General features: G+C 37.4%; 3 protein-coding genes across 3 annotated transcripts; all 3 read left to right on the top strand.

The window, feature by feature from the left end:
- The first annotated feature begins 986 nt into the window (after positions 1–986).
- On the top strand, positions 987–13403 carry LOC129945072 (probable serine/threonine-protein kinase DDB_G0267686). Its single transcript, XM_056054733.1, has 3 exons — positions 987–1345; positions 5507–5699; positions 13281–13403. The coding sequence occupies exons 1-3, from the start codon at positions 987–989 to the stop codon at positions 13401–13403; spliced, it is 675 nt and encodes a 224-aa protein (XP_055910708.1).
- A 2216-nt stretch (positions 13404–15619) lies between these two features.
- LOC129945071 (uncharacterized) lies at positions 15620–17206 on the top strand. Its single transcript, XM_056054731.1, has one exon. It carries the CDS (start codon positions 15620–15622, stop codon positions 17204–17206), a length of 1587 nt encoding a protein of 528 aa, XP_055910706.1.
- Positions 17207–18368: 1162 nt separating this feature from the next.
- Positions 18369–18797, top strand: LOC129945070 (uncharacterized). Its single transcript, XM_056054730.1, has one exon. The coding sequence runs from the start codon at positions 18369–18371 to the stop codon at positions 18795–18797; it is 429 nt and encodes a 142-aa protein (XP_055910705.1).
- The last annotated feature ends 3583 nt before the right edge of the window (positions 18798–22380 follow it).

Here is a 22380-nt window from a genome sequence, read left to right as displayed (position 1 = left end):
CTTTTATTAATTAAGGAAACTGCCAATTCGATTTTTCCGAATATTAGAAACAATATTCACTATAATATAAAATTATTTTGAAGCCTTAATTTAATTTTTTTTATATTTATAAAAAAAACTGTAATTTCGATTTTTCTCAAATTTTTACCAGATGTTAAAAACGTTATTCTTATTTCAATTCGAGGTGACAAATATTTTGTGTTGTGTATGTTTTGATTTATAAACCGTTAATTGGAATTTTCCAAATATACATTTGTTTGGGATCGCATTACAATATATAATATAAAATTTAATTAAATTCTCTAGCGTTAATCAATTTCAATTTCAATTTTCTTGAATTTTGTGATATTTTATTTAAAACTAAGGTTCTTCCCGGTAAGGTGTTCAGTATTTTTGTTTTTTTTTCCAAAGTGTTCCCTTGTCCATGTGTGAGTGCTTTTTGTTTTCAATTTTTTCATATTTGATTTTCCCCTACTTTCTTTGTTTGACTAAATTGATTCCACCTTCTGTGTTTCGAGGGGTATCGAAAGATACCTCTTTGACACATCGGGTGATGATAGAACAGTTCCAGCAGCGGTATCGCAAAAGACAGTAATATCAGGTTACACATCGGATCCGCAATCATCTGTGAAAAGGAAAAGACAGACACCTAACCTAGTAAAGCGACCAAATGCAGCTAAGCGAGCAGCCTTGAAAGGAAAGCTGCCGCTGCCGCAGCCGTCACAGGGGTGACGTCAGAGAGTGAAGTCTCTGAGGGTGACGATGCGGAGACCCTCGTGTACGTCTCTGACGGAGGAGAAGGGCGGTATAGGTCGCCGAAAAACAGACCTGAGAGCTTAACAAAGCCAGATCCGTCGACAAAAAAGGCGTTGGAGGTGGATGTTGACCAAATCCTCCAAAAAGAAAATACACTGGTACAGGCCCTGCAATCTAAACAGGTAGTCATCAGTGAATTTGAAGAAAGCTTGAAGAAACTGAAGGAGGAAATGAAGCCGCTCCTCAGTCAACTTAAGCAGAAGCAAGAGGCCCGCCGACAACAAGAGGCAGCGCAACGGCTACTGCACCTAAAACAGAAGCAACTAAAACAACAGCAACAACAACCACATCAGCAACATCCACAAAGCAAGCCTGCTTCTAAAATCTCAATAGCGGAGCATTTTAAAAAGGCACCGCTAACAACAGCAGGCCCAATTGTTGAGGGTCCAACAACCTCAACAAAAGTCAAACAAATGCTACAAGAACAGCCAAAACAGCCGCAGCAACAAGCAATCCTACAGCAACAACAGCAGCAGAAACAGCAGAAGCAGAAACAGCAGAAGCAGAAACTGCAGAAACAGCAGCAGCAGCAACACCAGAAACAACCACAGGCTAAGAAAGAAAAAATACCACCCATTAGGACCCATAGGTTGACATACAGTACATTAAACAGATATGTAAGTCGGCCACTAAGGACAAATTTCTCATACAAATTTTAAATGAAAAAGAGAACAATTATTCGGTCCAGTGTTTCTCACTGGCCGAATACAAGTTAGTAAAAAAGTTGCTAAAAGATGGTGCCACAGCTGAATTGTGAGAAGTGCCTAAAAGTGAGAAATTTAAGACGGTCCTTCTGAAGGGCATAGGTTCCAGCACGGAACCGGAGGAGTTCTTAGCTGAGCTCCGTCAAAAAGCCACTGACGATCTCGATTTTATCGGGGTCAAGCCTTTCACTACGGTGAAGTCCAGACGAGGGGGTTATAGGCTGACAATATTCCTCGGTTTATTATCGCCCAACTATATAATAACTATACACTGGGACACATTAAAAGGGCACGACGATATTCAACAAAGTACAAACTGCCAGAGGTTTGGCCATGCCAAAGCCAACTGCAATAACCTGCAGAAACCCACAACGAAGGAGAATGCAAGCTGGGGAATGAGCGGGTTGACGATTTGTCACTTTGTGAAAACCAAGGGCACCCGGCTAACTATAGGGCTTGCCTTAAAGTCCAACAAATAAAGCAAAAATAGGCCAGTCAGAAAGCCGAAGGAAGTCGAACAGTTGTTTCAGGGAATGGGAACACGAGACAGACTCCAAAAACGGTTGCCCCAAAGGCCCCTGTGCCTAAGGTACCAGAGGTGCAGCCTGACATTGTGGCCTTGTTGTTGAGTATTCAAGGTCAACTAACAGGGCTACAAAGTCAGATGCAGGAGCGAGGCAAAAGGGTAGATCATCTCAACTCTTTGTTGCCTGGCCTGGCGCAATTTAGACCAGACGCGCCGGAGACGCACCTGAAAGTCCTAGCCGGAATGTAAATTCAATGATTAGGATTGAACGAAGAGCCAACATTTTCCAATTGTTGAAAGACTACAGACTGATGTGTTTATGGCTAGCAAAACCAAGCTAAACCACAAACACAAATTGACTCATAAAAATTACAATATCGTAAGAAGAGACCGGCCCAACTCCACTCAGGGGGCGGTGTCGTTCTCTTAATACGAAAAGGCATTAATTATAAAGTCATATACAACAATGAATTGCGAAAGCTCAAGACGCTAAAAGTTTGCGTTGTATGCATCCCTCTCACCCAAGGGAATCGGATGCATATGATTGCGGCTTATGCGGCTGGAGCTCCGCGGGTTACTTACTTTGCTTCAGAACTCGAGATTCTTTTTAGGGAACTTAAACTATTTCATCTTGGCCGGTGATTTGAACACAAAACATGAAGATTGGTGAAATCAACATAGTAATCCCAGAGGTAATCATCTTTTTAATTTGATGAATCTTTACAGCGTTGAATATGGCGTCGACCTGCTATCTACTGAAAATCCATCACATACAAGAAGCGGCTCCTTTCTGGATCTTTTGCTGTACGACACAAGACTGACAGTAGCAGACAAAGTGGGTAATCACCCTCGAAATTGCTTACAGACAGTTGAATAATGCCTATTATCCAGTGCATTGGAAGACCGCCGTTGTTCATCCTCTCCAGAAAAAGGGAAAGGACAACTCCAACCATCAAATCTCCGGTCGATAAGTCTTCTTCTGAGCATCAGCAAAGTTTTCGAAAAGATCATCAATAGGGCTCTGACTAAGTGGGCTGCGGACAACAAAATAATTCCGGTTAATCAGTTCGGGTTCAAGGCGGGTCATGACACAATTCATGCTGCTTCTAAACTCGTTTCTGATATCCAATGGAATAAATCAAAACAACAATGCACAGGTGCTGCTCTGGTTGATTTGGAAAAGACCTTTGACACCGTATGGTTAGAGGGTCGGCCCGAAAGGTTGTGGTTATTAGAATTCTCTTGCAGCGTGATTTCGACAAGATTCAGTGATATTGCGACAGCTGGAAACTGAAAATAAATGTCCAGAAGTCGGAGACAATTCTGTTCCGGACTACGTTGGCTAGGGTCACGAGGGATACGTACAAGAATTGGCGCAAGATGGTTATCGTTGATTTTCACGGGCACCCAACCCATTGGCGAGCAAAACTGTAGTGAAGTACCTCGGTATCTGGTTAGATCAGTATCTGTATTTCGACAGACATATAAATGCTGCTCTGACCAGGGCTAGAGGAGCCTTAGCTCTGACGAAACGGCTGTTTTTTAGCAGTCGGCTTGACCCCAGAGTAAAGGTAATTTGCTACATGGCCCTCATACGGCCAATGATTGTTTATGGTTGTCCTGTGTGGTTCAACGTTGCCCTTCCCAGATGTAGAAGTTTCGGGTGTTCGAGCGGCAGTGTTTACGACGCTGTGCTGGCTTATACTGAACAGCCGAATTTTCCTACATGCATTACTATTCCAACGAGGTCCTATACAACGGGGCTCGAATCAACAGAATTGACAATTTCGTGATAAAACTAGTTCGAGGTCACATTGCAAGAGCTATGTCTTTGACCAACAATTTAATTTTCGGGGCGTTCTATCCGAACGACGATTATTTTTAAAGTGCACGCTTGAGCGACTTCATTCCACCAGAGGCATTCCTCTTTTTACTGTTGACTATTATAACTAATAAACCAGTGTTGGCAATTTTAACCAAAACTGCCAGTGACTATACAAACTGAGAGCTCAAAGGATGGGCTGGGAAGTGTCTTGCTGCAGAATAACATTCCAGTGGTGTATGCATCAAGAACACTGTCTAAAACCGAGCAACGCTGGGCTCAGATTGAAAAAGAACTATTGGCAATTGTGTTTGCGTGTAAAAAGTTTCATCATTATGTGTATGGACGAGAGTTCAATGTCGATTCAGACCATAAACCGCTAGAAAATCTTATGAAACGTGACATTGATGATATCACACCTCGCTTACAGCGAATGTTTTTAATGTTGCTTAAATATCCAAGCATGACAATCACATATAAGACTGGTAAGGAAATGCTGGTTGCTGACTGTCTTTCTAGAGCACCATTATCCGATTCAAAAGAGTTTGACAGTGAAATGTCAATGGTTATTCACTCAGTCATAAGGAAAGCATGTATGTCCAAAGACAATTTTGAAAATTATAAAACTACCTTAAAAAAAGATGACAAATACAGTCACATAGTAAAATATGTGGAAACGGTTCCACAAATATCGAGATGAGTTGCACGTTGAGAATGGCATCTTGTTTAAAAATCATTGTTTGGTTGTTCCAACGGAAATCCAAAGCAAAATCAGCAAGTGGCTTCATAATCCACATTTGGGCATTGAAAAGACACTGTCTCGTGCTCGTTTGCAATTTTTCTGGCCTGGAATGTCTACGGACATTACTGAACTTGTTAAGTGTTGCAAGGTTTTTGAAAAATTCACAAGAAATAATCAAAAGGAGTCATTAATTCAAGAAACGCCAGCCCAATATCCGTTTCAAAAAGTGTTAACAGATATTTATGAATATGCAGGAAAATATGTCATTGTTCTCATAGATGCATATTCGTGAATGGACTTTTCTCTAAGCTCACAAGAGCTTAGAGAAAAGTCCATTCGTCATGTAATAAATGTTTTCGAACGCATATTTTGTGAATACGGCTATCCAACTGAAATCAAAAGTGACAACATTCCGTTCAATTCACGTGAATTTGAAGTATATTGCAATAAAGTAAATATAACACCAAAAATTATCGAGCCCAAGATATCCTCAAAGTAACGGTTTGGCTGAAAAGGCTGTTGCCATTGTTTACGGGGGATATGAATGATTTTCAATATCGACTACTCGAATACAATACAACACCTGTAGCTAGTATGGGCTTGTCACCATCACAATTGTTCCTCGGCCGATTAATTAAAAGCCGTTTGCCAATAGATGAAAATCTGTTGGTAAGAAAAAACATCGCAGAAAACGTTGTGCAGAATAAGATGGCTGTAAAACAAAAAACACAAACATTTTATTTTGATCGGAATGCAAAAGATTTGGCAATATTTAATGACGGCACAAAAATTATGTTTAAGAAAGACGGAAAAGAATGGGTTTATGGAGAAATAGTTCGTAAAGTTAACGATAGATCTTACATAATTAGGGACAATTATAATAATTATTACCGTAGAAATAGACGTTTTATTGTAACATCAAGAAATGTGGACTTCAATCCTAGTGAGGTTCTAACAGAAGAGTCACTATTTAACAGTTTAGTACCCATTGCAAATAGTGATAATTGTAATCGTTCATTTGATAATGATGTATCGAATAATGATAATATTGTTCTTGATGATTCTAATGTAAACAGTTCAATAGAAGATGTAAATCAAAATAATGTAAATCAAAATAATGTAAATCAAAATAATGTAAATCAAAGTAATGTAACTCAAAATGTTCCATATGTGACAAGAAGTGGAAGAAGTGTTAGACCACCAAATCGTTATGGCTTTGATTAGGTTTATCTAATCAATGTTAATTTAAAAAAAAAGCATGTAATAGGAAAGTATACATCCCTGCACAAGCAGATTTATAATTGTATAATTGTATTAGCAAATAAGTTTCCAGTCAGATACCAGATGCCAAAGAATAAAACACAAAGGTTAATCTCTTTATTTCTAAAACATAAAACAATCAGGTTCTGACGTTAATAACGCAGAAAGTGTACCTGACACAAAAGAAAAAGTCTAAGAAAAGAAGCCGAGAAAACTCTGAACTTGCTAGAAATTCTACCCCACCGTCAAAAAGAACAAATGTCAACATCACCCCAATACCTACAGATCCCACCGGAACTCCCCATATACCTCAAATGTTTGTCTCAGATTTAGCTTTCCATAGTGACTCCGTTATTGACTGTAATAAACAACTTCATCCCTATCAAAGCTGTCTCGAAACCATAATTTTTATATCTCGTCTAGACACAGTTACAACGCCAGAAGATATAGGTGTACTAAGATCAGTAAACCAAAAAGCTTTGTTTCTTCTTTTAAATTAATAACGAATCCCACTTACTTCGATTCTATTTGCAACCCAAATATATGGCCCGCAGAGACTTTAGTCAAAGAATTCACTCAAAGTCAAAAACAGGGTGTTTCTTTGAAAACCAAGTCAAAAAACTTAACAGGCTTGCGCTCTTCTACCAAAAAACGTAAGGGACTTCGTAGCAAGACTGCTGACATTTTTCTTAACTCCCAATCATTTTCACACGACGTACTCGTTTTGACAGAAACGTGGCTTAGTTCAAGCTCTTCTGACACAGAACTTTTCAGTCAAGAGTTCGAAGTTTACAGAAACGATCGTCATGTTGGTAATGCAAAGGATTTAGGTGGCGGTGTTCTCATAGCGGTAAAAAATACACATTTCTCTTCTTCTGTATCTTTTCCATTTGAATTATCAATTGAACTGGTATGTGTAAAGATAATGATACAGACTAAGACTTTTTTTCATTTTAAACGTTTACATTCCTCCTTAGCATTAGACTATCTTATAAATTTGTCCACCTCTGACATCAATATTTTACTTCTAGATGATTTTAATTTACCACACATTGACTGGATTCCATCCGAAGACGAATCCTGCCTTGAAGCCTCTCCTTCTTCTTCACAAATGGAACTATTTACCTCTTCCCGATAAAGTCCTTCTTACTGACTTACAGCAAACAAGCTGTATTAAAAACTCAAAAAATCGAATCCTCGATTTAGTCTTTTCTTCTGACGCTATTAGTACCCTTGTTCTAAAATCTAGATCAGGAATTACTAATATTGACAGATATCACCCCCTTTGGACATTTTTTTTACTTAAATAATCACATAACTGAACACAGTAATTCCTCTGATTGCTTATATAATTTTGATTTCAGAAGAGCCAATTTCCAGCAGTTGTCTGAAGATTTAACCATTTCTGGAATTGCTGAAACACTAGCATTTTCTAACATTGAGGAAGCAGTTTCAACTTTTTATAAGATTCTTAATTATTCTTTGAAAAAAACTCATAAAGAAATCAAGAAATACAAACTTTAGCCATCCTTGGTACACGAAAGAATTGAGTTTACTGCGTAACAAAAGAAATAAGGCATGGAAAACGTATCTCAAAACTCTGTCTCCAATCAACTTCTCTTTTTATATTGAACTCTTTAATCAATTAAAGTCCCTTTCTAATTTTGTATATGTTTGTTATGTTACTGATATGGGCACCTCTTTCAAAGAGAATCCTACAAAATTTTGGAATTTCGTAAACTCAAAGAAAAAATCAGATGGCTTTCCAGTTAACTTCACTTACAAGAACCTTTCGTTAGATAAAACTGTTGATATCTGTAACGCTTTCACAACAAATTTCCGGGAGTCTTTTGTTTATAGCCCTGAAGAAGATGATGAAGTATATTTTCATAATCTTCACTCCTTTTCGCAAACTAGCTGTGGTAACATGCTACAGAGTACGGTCCTTGATCTTACGTTTTTATTCAAACTTTCTCTAAAAACAGGCAAATTTCCCAGTATATGGAAGAAGTCATTTCTAACACCAATTTGCAAGAAAGGTAACAAGTCGGATATAAGCAACTACAGGCCCATTGCAAAGCTTTCTTGCATTCCTAAAGTATTTAAACAAGTTGCTTGTGAAAGTGTAGCATTTTTTACTAAAAATATCATTTGCAAACAGCAACATGGTTTTGTGAAAAAAAAGATCAACCGTTACTAATCTCCTCACATTCTCAAACATATGTTCAAACGCTTTAGAACAAGGTAATGAAGTTCACTGTGTATAAACTAACGTTTCTAAAACTTTTGACCAACATAGCCACGGAATTATTTTATTTAAGCTTGAGGGTCTTGGTTTTCCACCATTTTTCTTAGCTTTGATTAAGACCCTACGAGGTAAAATTTAGAAATTGTCATTCTAAACCTTTTGTTGCTCAATCTAGTGTTCCCCATCTTGGCTCTTTTCTGTCTATCTATCAACGATGTATCGTCATGTCTACAATCAAGTGAACTTCTCATTTTTGCGGACGATAAAAATAATAAAGTCCACTCATGATCGTATTCTTTTACAAGCCGACATTGATAGTTTCACATTTTGGTGTTTGAAAAATAGCCTTTCACTCAACCCTTTAAAATGCCAGACGATAACTTTTACTAAAAACCTAATCGGTAACGTATTTGAATGACTACTGTATATCACAGCAAAAACTTGGTGTTTGAAAAATAGCCTTTCACTCAACCCTTTAAAATGCCAGACGATAACTTTTACTAAAAACCTAATCGGTAACGTATTTGAATGACTACTGTATATCACAGCAAAAACTCTGACGTGTCTCCACATTTAAAGATTTAGGTGTACATTTCTGTTCCAATTTAGAGTTTACACATCATATTAATTTTATTGTTAAGAAGGCAAGTTCTATGCTTGGTTTTATAAAACGCTGGGCAAAGGAGTTCAATGATCCCTATGTAACTCTTTCTGTGTATAATTGCCATGTTCGTCTTCATCTTGAATATGCTTCGCAGGTATGGACTCCCTATTACGAAAACGTATTGAATCAATTCAAAATAATTTCATATGCTTTGCCCTAAAGGGTCTTCCTTGGGATGATCCTTATGATCTACCTTTTTTTTATAATAAGCGCACACTCAAAGGGATAACTACCCTTATTATGTAGACACAGTGTGAGCACTAAAAAAGGGAGAGAGGGGTTGAAGACGTTGTCGGTGCACATTGGTTTTGAATTCCTGAATATTGCAATAGCTGGGAAAGACAGAGTGTGGCAAGGCATTCCACATTCGCATAATACGGCTATGAACATTGTATTCTACTTCTTCAAATGCAATCTCTCCATCAAAGGCGTGTTAATAATGACTAAGTATTTTTTCATCAACTCATTAATGGTGAAATTGATGCACCTTATTTGCTTTCTTGTGTACATTCGAACTACCGAGGCGGAACTAATCACCTGCGCACATTTGATTTTATAAATATTGACTTCCATATAACTAACTATTGATATTACGATGGTAGAGAAGTCGAAAAAAGTGGGTCCCGCGATTCCGTCCGGTCTGTTTTGTCTATCTGTCCACTCTCCTACAGCCTAAACCATTGGGTCGATTGAGTTATAACTTGGAAGCTAACGTTTTGAGCAGATTCGAGTTAGGCGTTTTTTTCATTAAGATCATTCTTAAGATTAAAACTAACAGTGGCCCCCATACAATTTTGTTGGTCGAAAAACGAAAATTCGAATTATCTCAAAAACAAACCCATAGATGTTTTTTAAATTTTCTCCAAAATTGTACTTTATAACTTAGCTTCTTTTAATAAGAAAAACATATTTTTGTATTGCTCAGGAAAGGTACCGCTAAAGAAATGTTATTTTTTTTTTTAATTTTCTCAGCAACTTATGAACTGATTTCAATATTTATGAATACGCTCTTATATTGCCTTAATAATATTTGATTATCAAAAGTACAATTTTTTATTGTTTGGATTTTCAAAAAAATATTGATTTTTTTTTTCAAAATTCTATATCTCCAAAAACGGGTCAAATTTTTTTTACGAAATTCAAATGTAAAACGTATATTTACAATCACTAAACAACTGCATAACAAAAATATTTTTAGAACAAAATTGAAAAATTTTATATAGGTATACAAAATTAATTTAAAAAAAAAAACACGCTAAGGATTTTCAAAAAAAATTGAAAAATCAAGGATTTTTTGTTTTATAAAATGGCATTTAAATTTTTGAAGACAAATTTATTTTTCAGGTAAAATTTTGAATCTAAAATAGTTTTTTTTTAAATTATTTTAACTGTGCATGAGACCGAAAGAGCGCATTATTTTGACAAAATAGTAATAACATTCCTATCTTTTTTCCAAATTAATGCATTTGGTACATATTTATGTATTTTTATAACAAAAACTATTGTAAATACAAACGATGTCCGTCCGTGTAGCGCCACTGTATCGGATTAACGAGTATGATATATTTAATCAAGAATCTATTTTAAAATATTATTCTTTACGGATAAGGTTGTTTCACACAAGTTTTACTTGCTTCGCCTTTATAAAAGAATAAATACTTGGTACCAGTTTAAGAAACGGGCCAGAAAGAGTATATGTATTTTCTATTAGAATCACTTTTTCAACGTATGTATACACATTATACTTGTATAGGTGTTACGTACAACCTCTACAACTATTGCTTACGTATCACTTCATAGCTAAAATCTAAAACGCATAAGAGCCTGACAGTAAACAACACATGAATAGCAATTCCTTGTACTTGGTCGTACGCTTGTTTCTTTTAAAATTTAACGAAAAAAAATAAAGTGAACGTGAAAACTTGTAGAAAAGAAGGAATGTGATTGGATTGTTGTAAGTACCTTCTACCTACTAATAACATTTATTTGTTATCATCATAAACATGTCTTTATCTATCTATCTGCATAAAGCAAAACTATGATGAACTATTCTTAATTCGATTCAGTCATCTACACAAGCAATAGGTGATCACTTTACAATTTAAACATACATATTCTTCCTCTTTTTTATCTTCAGGTAATTTACTTTCCATCCTGGTTATTCTAATATTATACTTAAATAAAGTCTTGGGATGAATCGCGCCGGTTTTTGAGGAGTCAAATGGCATTCATATCTTTAACTCTTAGCATATAGAGCAAGTTCGTGCGACACAGTCGTGCATTTTATTTGTTTTGTAATAGTTAATAGTTAATTTTGTTTTGTATTTTGTGCGTGTTAGGCTATAATTTTATTATTGTTTACTAACAACTAACACATGCACTTATGATGAGCCTCTGATCGTAGTTTGACACTTGCTATAAGCTAACTACTTTCTGAAAATTCTGAAGTGTAAAGTTATTGGTTTTTGAGATATTTAGGGTTCAACTTTTTTTAAATTGCTATTGTAAAAAACCACTGACGCTATTTTCTTGAGAGTCCTTTCAGCATCTTTCTGCATTCTTATCTGTATAACAAAATTTTTTGGAAGTCGATATCTATACTGGTTAATGAGCTATAGACGGCGAACAAACTTCGCGAACGTACACACGTACAGACATCTCTCTAAAATACTTTTATTTCGACTCTATTGACCTTAAAACGTCGAGAAATGTCAAAATTTTCAGTTCAAAAAATGGGACCGATTACAATAACTTCCTATAAATAAATAAATTAGGTAATTGCAGGGCTGGAGAGGACCTACAGTTTATATGCCGAATCCGAATTTGAGAAAGCACTTTTTCATGACAAGAATTACTCTTGGAGAATTTGTCAATTCCTTGCAAGACAGTACCCGTGAATAAAACCTTAGGTGGCACAGGCAGGGATCGAACCCAAGACCTCTTCCTTTGGGAAGTTAAGAATTCCTAAATCTTTAATATTAAACATTAGTCTGTATGTATTATGGTAATTTATTGTCAATTTTCAATACAACAACAATTTAAAGAAAAATAAATTAAAGAAAAAAAATAAGTTTAAGAAAGTTTTGTATGTTTAAGTTGCATAATGTGTCTATATTGTTTTAATTTAATAGACCTATTTTATTTAAATATACCTACATAATTTGCAATGAAATATAATTCAAGTTTTATTTATTTTATTTTAAAAGGCTGAAATAAACAACATAAATGCAATCAAAAACAAACTTTAAATATGTTTAGTTTATATTGTTTCTTTGTATAATGAATTTTAAATATTATTTTTTATATTTTTGACGAGGCTTGACTTTGAAACTATATCAACTTGTGTGCTTTTTGTATTCGAACCAAACTTACATGTCATTTGGTATGATGATAGCCTAAAATGAAAAGCGTTATGCAAAGCACAGCACACATTAATAATTCCGGTGACGTTTTCGGGGTCAAATCTAAGTTTCCGTTCATTTAATAGGTACCTCCAACGTCCTTTTAAGGTTCCAAGAGTTTTTTCGATTTGGCTCGTAGATACGGAATGGATATTATTGAACCGTATTTCTGCACTTCCCCCTGTTGCATTTCGGTATGGTGTTAGTAGCCACGGCTGTAAAGGGTATCCGCTGCCGCCTTGAACGATACAATAGTTATTTGATAACTAACCGAGTAACTAACCCACAAGTCGAATGCTTACTTCACCTGCATAGTATTGTTGTTTTAAAAACTCTTCCTCATTGATGCAATTCCAAACAGCCCAGTCATGAGCAGCATTGCCATGCGAACTGGTCATTTCTATGCAAATCTGGACAAATAAATATATTTTATGTATGCATGTACATTTTGGTATATAAAATAGAATTCATAATAATACCACTGTATATTTTAATCCATCCGATTATCATATACCAACATTTTGTAACATTTACCCTACAACAGCTTCTCTCTTTAATCAATGACAACAGCAACAGCTTTTCTGTATGCTTTACTTTCAAATAACACTCAATGAATTTTCTCACAATAGTCAGCAGTTTTCTTTTGCATTCATGCCCTGCACTTACCTGGCTGAAATATATTATGTTTCTTGTTATATTTTATGTATCATATTATTTTTGTGTATTTTAGGAGTTTGTAAATTTAGCTAAGTAAGCATAATTATTGTATAAATAGTATTGTAAGTTAATAAAATTTATCATTTACGATCAAAAGGTTGTTCTGTGTTATTCGTTATTATTGCTTCCGCCCACCAGTGGTAAGGGGCATTAATAGTTCACAACAAACTTCGCACTATACTGCACCATACAATAGGTACAAGCTCCTTTTTGTATATCTTCATTCTGGTCAAGGTTTATGTACCCTTTCCAGGAGTCGGAGTAAAATAGTTCCGACTTAAACATTGGTGACCCCGAACGTGTTAAAGAACACCATCAGCCTCTTGATTGTAAGTGACATAAAGGATTCCAAGGGCTAAAACACTTGTTGCCCGAACCAGAGATCCAAGTATCCAGAGATCCGAACTAAAGATCCCAGTATCCAGAGATCCGAACCAGAGATCCAAGCATCCAGAGTTCCAGGTATCCAGTGTTCCGGTGTTCCAGAGTACAAATCTTCATAAACTTGCGTTCAGTATTTTGTATTGTAGAGGCCGTGCCACAAATACAAGTACCTAGATTTCCAGTCAAAAGCAACCCTTTATAGCTGAAATGGGGGAAATGCAAGTATTCACTATTGTGGCCAGGTAAAAAGCCATAACCGATGAGTTGCTACGGCTAAAGACATTGGTAAAGACAGCCCTGATCGTAAAACAGTCGATTACAAGGCGAAAAAAATTGTAAGCACTAGAAGCTCTTTGGTTGGAGTTTTCAAAAAACCATGACCAGATAAAAGCATATGTAAAGGCCTATACAAAGTAATACCTTCGAAAAGGTAAAAAAGCGTACATGGAAATCAAACAAACTCTAGAATCCATTGTACCTACTCTATAAAGAAAACTAGTGGAGCGGCTAGTTTAAAAGAGCAATCAAGCTCCAGAACAGATATTGGCCAAATACAAACTGTAGACGTTATGTCAATATCAGAAATCGCCAGAATTATACGAAGACAAAAAACAGCCGCACAATCTCTACAGCGGTTGCTGTCCGGTCTTAGAACTACAGAGACTTGGAGTTCTACCTTTTGCACAGTAAAGTTGAATACACTTCAAAAATACTTGATGGAGCTGGAAGAAATGCATCGTTATGGATAAACGACCTTTCTGAAAATCCAGCCCAGGATGGATACGAAATGAATGAGTTCTACAAGTTAGAAGATGAAGTCTTGGAAGCTATAATTACATTGACAAGCAAGCTTGAAGAAACCACCATACAAGGCTCATCATCGTTCCTCCCATTTGGGACTCCTAGTCCCAGGCAAGCTATGAAACTTCCAAAGATAACCTTACCCAAATTTGACGGAAGCTACATCAAATTTAAACAATACAGCGATCTGTTCAATGAGCTTGTCGATACATACAACAAGACATAGCGAGTTGTCAGAAGCTTTTTTATTTAAAAAAAAACGTTAACGGGTGAAGCCGAGAACCTGATAAGGCACTTTTCAACATCCGGTAGCAATTATAGTGCAGCGTGGCAAGTAATTAAGGATCGGTATGAAAACCCTCGTCTACTTGTAACTGCGCATGTACAGCGATTACTGGCGCAACCTGCAATCCAAAATGAAAGCTCAAAAGCAATTAAGGCGTTGCATGACACCACACAAGAGTGCATGCTTAGTTTAAAGGGTCTCAACATCGATACTACAAATTGGGATCCCCTTCTTATGAGCGTTCTGATAAAGAAACTGGACAGAAGTACGCTCACACTTTGGGAGCAATCACTCAAGTAACCAAAGGCATTGCCATCCTTGAATGTGTTCATGTCGTTCTTAGAGATGCGGTTTCAATCCCTAGAGGCACTAGGGCCAAGCCAAGGAAAAGCTTCAGAAGAGCAACGCCAAAGGTTCAGACCCGACAAGGCGTATACGACACTAGTAGCTACAAGATCAACATGCGTCTCCTGCAAAGGCAACCATCAGCTGTACTCCTGTGATAAATTTTTGCAACTTAGCCCATCACAGCGCCTAAACCTTGTGCAAAAATCAAGGCACTGCACAAAATGCCTTAGATCAGGACATGCCTCAAATAATTGTTCTTCCAGATGTTGCACAAAATGCCAAAAGAAGCACAACACACTTCTTCATTTGGACGAGTCAACAAGGTCCAAAAATTCGAAAATGTCAGCACAAATCCAACAGCGGACTCAGCAAGTCTTTGCACTTCCGCAGCCGGCACCAATCCCAAACAGCACAAATCATCAAGCGTGATACTTGGCACGGCAATTGTCCATCTTAAGTGCCAAAATGGAAAACAAATATCATGCCGAGCGTTGCTAGATTCTGCATCACAGGTCAATCTAATAACAGATAAACTAGCAAAATCATTAGGTCTGCGGGAGGCTTATGAGGCGTTATGTGTGGAAGACATCGGTCAAAACAAGCAGGCGTCCCATCGAAGAATTAACGTTGAAATGAGCTCAAAAATCAACGGATTCTCTACCCGAGTGGAAGCACATATTCTTCCGAAAAATATTTCAACACAGCCATTACGGTCCATCAATACATCAACCTGAAATATTCCAAATAACCTTGTTTTGGCTGACTCACAATTCAATCATTCATCGGTGCTGAAATCTTCTATTCGACGTTGGTTGTTGGGCAAATAAGCCTAGGAGATGATCTTCCAACCTTGAATGGATAGCAGTAGGCAAGGTATCAACTAACGCATACAACCCTATGATGGCATCTTGCGGAATTTGCACCGCAGATGAAGCTCTTGATCAACAGATTGAAAGATTTTGGCGATTAGAAGAAACAACTGCAGCTACAGACAATAATTTCACTCAGGCCGAGAAACGATGCGAGACTCACTTCATTCAAACAACCACTAGAGACTCCATTGGTCGATTTGTGGTTTGGTTGCCCTTCAAAGAGGCACCTACTTGCTTGGGAGAATCAAAGGATATTGCGTTTCGAAGATTTATTGCTCTTGAACGAAGACTTGCGAATTCACCAGACTTAAAAAAGCTATACAAACAATTTATAGAAGAATATCTGCAATTAGGTCATATGCAAGAAGTATCCCTTTCTCAAATTGCCAAACCATATTACTTTTTGCCGCATCACTGCATTCAAAAGCCAGACAGCAGCACTACTAAGCTAAGAGTAGTATTTGATGCATCTGCCAAAACATCCACAAACCTGTCACTTTATGATATTCTCTCCACTGGTCCAACCATTCAAGATGATGTCTTTTCAATGCTGCTACGATTCCGCATGCCAAGATATGTGTTTACAACAGATATCGAAAAGATTTACCGGCAGGAACTAATAAACGAAGAAGATCAGCAGTTTCAGTTGATTTGGTGGAGAAGCAGCTCAAATGATGCCTTGAAGTGTTTTAAGCTTCAGACAGTTACCTACGGCACCACTTCAGCATCATACCTAGCCACAAAGTGCCTTCAAGCATTGGCCCAAGATAACAAGAAACGATTTCCATTGGGATCAACGGCACTGTTACGAAGCTTTTATGTAGATGACGTATTAACTGGCTCGGACAAAATTGCCGAGCTGATGACAACCCCATCGGAATGGCAAACAATTTTGCAACAGGGTAGTTTTAAGTTAAGAAAGTGGTGCGCTAATCATGCATCTATTTTGAAAGGCATTCTGCTCGAGGACAGAGAAACGGAGCTTGACTTCAGCAGCAATGTTGATGAACACATCAAGACAGTAGGACTCACGTGGATGCCAAAATCTGATCAACTCTGTGTCAAGACATCCTGGATTGAGAAGGTTCGAGCTACCAAACGATCTGCATATTCCGACATCGCACATCTATTTGATCCATTGGGGATTAAGGCTCCGGTGTCGGTCGTCGCAAAAATATTTCTCCAGAAACTGTGGGAATTGAAGCTTGACTGGGACGCAACATTACCTCAAGAAATGCAGACGACATGGCTCAAATATCGTAAAGGCCTACAATCACTGAACAACATCAAAATCGATAGGCACATATTTTCTCATAGAAGCCCGAAAAACATACAATATCACATTTTTGCTGACGCTTCGGAGAAGGCCTATGGAGCAGCAGTATACGTCCGATCTGTTAACAGTGACAACAGTATCACAGTACTACTATTGTGTTCTAAATCAAGAGTAGCACCATCAAAACAAACAAAATTAGCACAGCAAGCAACTATTCCACGACTAGAGTTATGTGCCGCTTGTCTTGCAACTGAGCTCCTGCTTCGTTTGCAAAAGGACCTTAAGATTCATAATGAAGCAACATTTTTATGGACAGACTCAGAAATAGTTTTTGCTTAGATCAATTCGTCATCATCGACCTCACTCCCCATTTTTGTTGCTAATCGGGTATAACGTATTCAACAAAATACAATACTTCAGCAATGGCATCATGTCCCGTCAAAGGAAAATCCGGCTGAGGTGTTTTCACGTGGGATAGCACCTGAACGACTTCAAGATTGCAACATTTGGTTCTACGGACCAAAGTTTCTGCATGGAGCAGCTTCAATTTGGCCAGCTAAATACAAACCAATTGACGAGAATCTATCCGTTGGAGCCACTGTTCACAAGTCATCCCCTAATGGAGAAGAATTTTTAACTACCCTCAACCATAAAAATTCCTAAGGTACCTTCACAACCTGAGAAAAAAGGCAATGATAACCAAAATCAAGAAAAATGAAGAAGAATTGTCAGCTGAAGAAATTGAGTTGAAGCTGGCAGACATCAAGCTAAAAAACGGTCCCCTATTAGTTGCGGAACTAAGTCAAGCAAAAAAGAACATCTTCAAGCATATGCAGCAAGGCCAATTTAAGGATGAAATTGGACATCTGAGGGACGAGGGTAAAGTACCAAATAAGTGGGTAAAGTACCAAATGACACCCTTTTTAGATGAAGAAGGGCTGATTCGTGTGGGAGGGCGTTTAGAAGCATCGTCATTGCCATACGACGCTAAGCATCCCATATTGATACCATATAACCATCCTTTCACCAAAGTGCTATTTGTTGAAATTCACGAGGACAACAATCATGTTGGGCCACAAACCATGCTTTCGATTGCTAGGCAGAGCATTTGGACTGTTAAGGAAAGACGCTTGCCCGATCAGTGCTACACAAGTGCGTCAAATGCGCTCGTGCCACACCTCAGCTTTTGTCACAACAAATGATAAATCTGCCTGCAAATAGAATTGAACCAGCAAGGCCATTCATCAATAAAGGCGTTGACTTTTGTGGTCCGATATCAACACACTACAAGATAAGAGGCAAACGGCCTCAAAAATCGTATATTGCAATCTTCTGCTGCTTTTCCACTAAGGCCTGTCATTTGGAGCTGGTAACCTATTTAACGGCTCAAGGTTTCATAGGTGCACTTAAACGATTCATGGCCAGGAGGGGCCATTGCAAAAACATATACTGCGATAACGCAACAAACTTTGTGGGTGCCAAAAACTAGCTATCAGAACTAATGTCTTTCATGGAATCCAATACAGAAAGGGAGAAAATAACATCTTTATGCGCTACAAGGGGATGTGACTTCCATTTCATTCCCCCTCGTTCACCACATTTTGGTGGTCTATGGGAAGCTGCGGTCAAATCATCGAAGCATCTGCTACAGCACACTCTGGCAGGAGCATCATTGACGTACGAGGAGCTTGAAACCGCTGCAACTCAAGTTGAAGCTATTTTAAACTCAAGGCCCTTAACTCCATTGTCCGATTCGCCAAATGATTTAACCGCTCTTACGCCTGGCCATTTTCTCATCGGAGAACCTCTCATTAGCAATGTAGATCCCACAGCCACAGCAAATGATTCAAGGGTACTTACTCGATGGAATCTTGTAATTCATCTCAAAAATGAGTTCTGGCGCCGATGCGATGGTCACGTGATTACCTGAATCAGCTACAGCACAGATATAAATGGAAGGAGAGTTGTCATAACGCAGAACTAGGGATGATGGTCATAATCAAGGAAGACAACACGCCAAGCTTGCGATGGCCGCTTGGACGTATCACTAACGTAATAACTATACAGGACGGGCTGGTTCGAGTGGCAGATGTGTGAACAACTACTGGGATATTCCATCGTGCTATACACAGATTGGCTCCACTTCCAGTTCCAATCCAAGATGATGATGTCAATCCAAAAGAAAATACAGATCAGCTTTCAAGTCATTACTCATCAACATCAATACATTCGCGCCAGAAGTCTGATGATGGTCCAATACCAAAAAAGAAGTTCAAGACCTCACTTGGCTCAGCAACCCTTGCTTTACTCCTGGTATTTCTATTAGTATCAATAATAGCATGTGCTCCAGTTAAAACTCAACCATTTCTGTCACAGCCAGGGATATACTTTCAAAATTTTGGAACATAATCGCGTATTATGACATGGACCCTTATTGGACCGAATACGATTCCATTATAACCTATAGTAGGAAGCTAGCAGAAATTTGCCTACTGCTTCCAAATAAAAACGAGACTTGCAAAGAGACAGTTCTCTTATTCAATCAGAGTTCGTCGTCATGCTCTAAATTTCGTAGGCAATGTGGCTAATGCCTTATTTGGGGTTCTTGATGATGAATACACCAACCACATGTCAGCTACAATAAACGCAATAAAGCAAGATGAAGGCCACATAGTCAGCCTTAATCGAAATCAGACTTCAGTAATTGATGCAACCATAAATATTATAAAACAAAATGAGCAAGAGATAAGTTCCCGTTTTGAAGAGATAGACGAAACCCTTAAACAGTTCACAGCTGTTATTAATGATATAAGACAACAATATCACCAGGAAAGACTGCGTCAGCTTTTCAATTCAATCGCATTGCAGCTAGTGTTAGTATCTTCACAATTTTAAAAGACCCAAGCCTCGATAATAGACGTAATGATCGATACTCATCATGGAAAAATTAATCCTCAGCTTATTTCAACGGCTCAGTTAAAACAAGAGTTCACAAAGATAAAGGCTAACCTACCTTCCTCAGTCAGACTTCCAGTAGCATCAGACGAAATTCCGAAACTTTATCATCTTATGAGTATTCATGGCAAGGCTCTTAAAAACCACATAATGTTTAAAATTGAATTGCCACTCCTAAGTCTTGATGAATTCGAGCTCTTCAAAGTTACTCCCGTTCCCGTTTTTGTCGGAGAGTCATTTTTTACCATTCAACCATCAACAGACTACATAATGATTAACCTGCATCGGGACCAGTACTACCCTCTATCAACATTAGAATTTCAAGGATGCTTTTCCCTTACTGAAGAAAGACATCTATGCCATCTGCAACATCCGATTTACAGACGTGGATCTAAGTGAGCTCCTGCGAAATCAACTTCTTAAACCATGGTCAACAAACTCCTGCATGCAAACGCCAACGATGGCCCTCATTGGGTCCAACTGCATAAGCCAAATGAATAGATTTACGTTTTCAAGGTTAAAACCACTCTCAATGTTGTTTGCAATGACACCGTAACACAAACCGTTTTGGAAGGTTCTGGAATTCTGCAAATTCCACACGGCTGCATTATTATAAATGACTTCATAACCTTGCGTGGCCATTTTATACAAAGAACGGTCTCTAGGATGTCACTCCTTCCAGCTGGAAATCTAACCAAGTATGCCTTGCCAGACAATTTGACATCAACCTCTTACGAAATCTTACCGTACAAAAAACATTTAGAGGAATTGGATGCACTCAAACGAGAACTCTTAAATTTTACCAAAGCGTTGCCTTCCATAACATATCAAAATGATATGCATCAATTTACAGTGAGATACTTCGCATTAATCATATCCATCATAATCCTTATCTGATTATTTAAATGGTCATACTGCTATTACTGCAAAAACAGAACTGTAATCTCCAAAGAAGAAAGAAAGCCTAGCATAACCTTGGCAGATATCCAGGCTAACTTCGACTGCAAAAAAAAAAGACCTCTACGACAATAATCCCAACAACATAACCTTCGAAATGGTACTATAATTTCGAACATAGTTCAACGGGCGGAGAATGTATATTTTAATCCATCCGATTATCATATACCAACATTTTGTAACATTTACCCTACAACAGCTTCTCTGTTTAATCAATGACAACCGCAACAGCTTTTCTGTATGCTTTACTTTCAAATCAATTTCAATTAATTTTCTCACAATAGTCAGCAGTTTTCTTTTGCATTCATGCCCTGCACTTACCTGGCTGAAATATATTATGTTTCTTGTTATATTTTATGTATCATATTATTTTTGTGTATTTTAGGAGTTTGTAAATTTAGCTAAATAAGCAAAATTATTGTATAAATAGTATTGTAAGCTAATAAAATTTATCATTTACGATCAAAAGGTTGTTCTGTGTTATTCGTTATTATTGCTTTCCCCCACCAGTGGTAAGGGGCATTAATAGTTCACAACAAACTTAGCACTATACTGCAGCATGCAATAGGTACAAGCACCTTTTTGTATATCTTCATTCTGGTCAAGGTTTATGTACCCTGTCCAGGAGTCGGAGCAAAATAGTTCCGACTTAAACAACCACCATTGCATTCAAGCTATGAAACCCTTTTCGGTTGAAATACTCGTAGATGTGCCCGTTTTCTTTTGGTCTCAAAATAGGAATATGAGTACCATCAACGCAGTCCACTATTCCCTGTATAGTTTGAATTTTCATATAATAACACTATTTGCTGTCTTCAAATTTAGAGCTATCAAATGTTATCCATTGCGGAGAAAACTTATTTTCCAAAAGACTTAACGTTCAGCGAAAGAACTTGGAAACTTTTGTCTTTACCATACCTAGCAACACATTTGTTCCAACATTTTTTTGATGCGAGTTACCCATTGTATAGAGGATTGAACGTTGCGCAAAGCTGTACAAATGTTTGAACTGATATTCTTCTTATGTCTTCTGGAAGATCTACAACAAATGATATACATTTGTACATATGTAAAACAAAACCCAATAAATCCAACAAATGGGTTTGGCAGAAAATCGTTATTAGCATTTAAAAAAGTTATATCGACAGTAAAAACAGCTATATCTATGTGGCTAATATGGCCTATAATGGTGTTTCCCAAACCGGAAGCCAGAGCGAAAAAAAATGTTGCATTATGAACCAGTTCAAACCGGTCTATCTCAGTCTTTCGTGCTTAATGTGGCGCGACATTTGTAAAAGATATACGCGCGCTTTGTTTTTTTTTTTACTTTTTATTTATTTATTTATTTATTTCGATATGGCTATACACATTAAGATATAATATCTTATAAACTAGTGATAACCTATTTAGTTTAACAATGAAAGCAGTGAAATAAAAAAAGAAGAGAAAAGAAAGATAAAGTTGTAGGCAAAAATTATACAATATTTATAATAAAATTTAATGATTGTTTGGAAATAAAAGGAGAAAGAAGAGATAGGAAGAAAGCAGGAAGAGGTGGAGAAAAGAGAAAAAAGAAGCTATAACGGTTTAGATAGAAGAGG

Source organism: Eupeodes corollae, chromosome 2 (assembly GCF_945859685.1).
Source record: "Eupeodes corollae chromosome 2, idEupCoro1.1, whole genome shotgun sequence".
NCBI lineage: Eukaryota > Metazoa > Arthropoda > Insecta > Diptera > Syrphidae > Eupeodes > Eupeodes corollae.
This window is presented reverse-complemented; position numbering and strand designations above follow the sequence as displayed.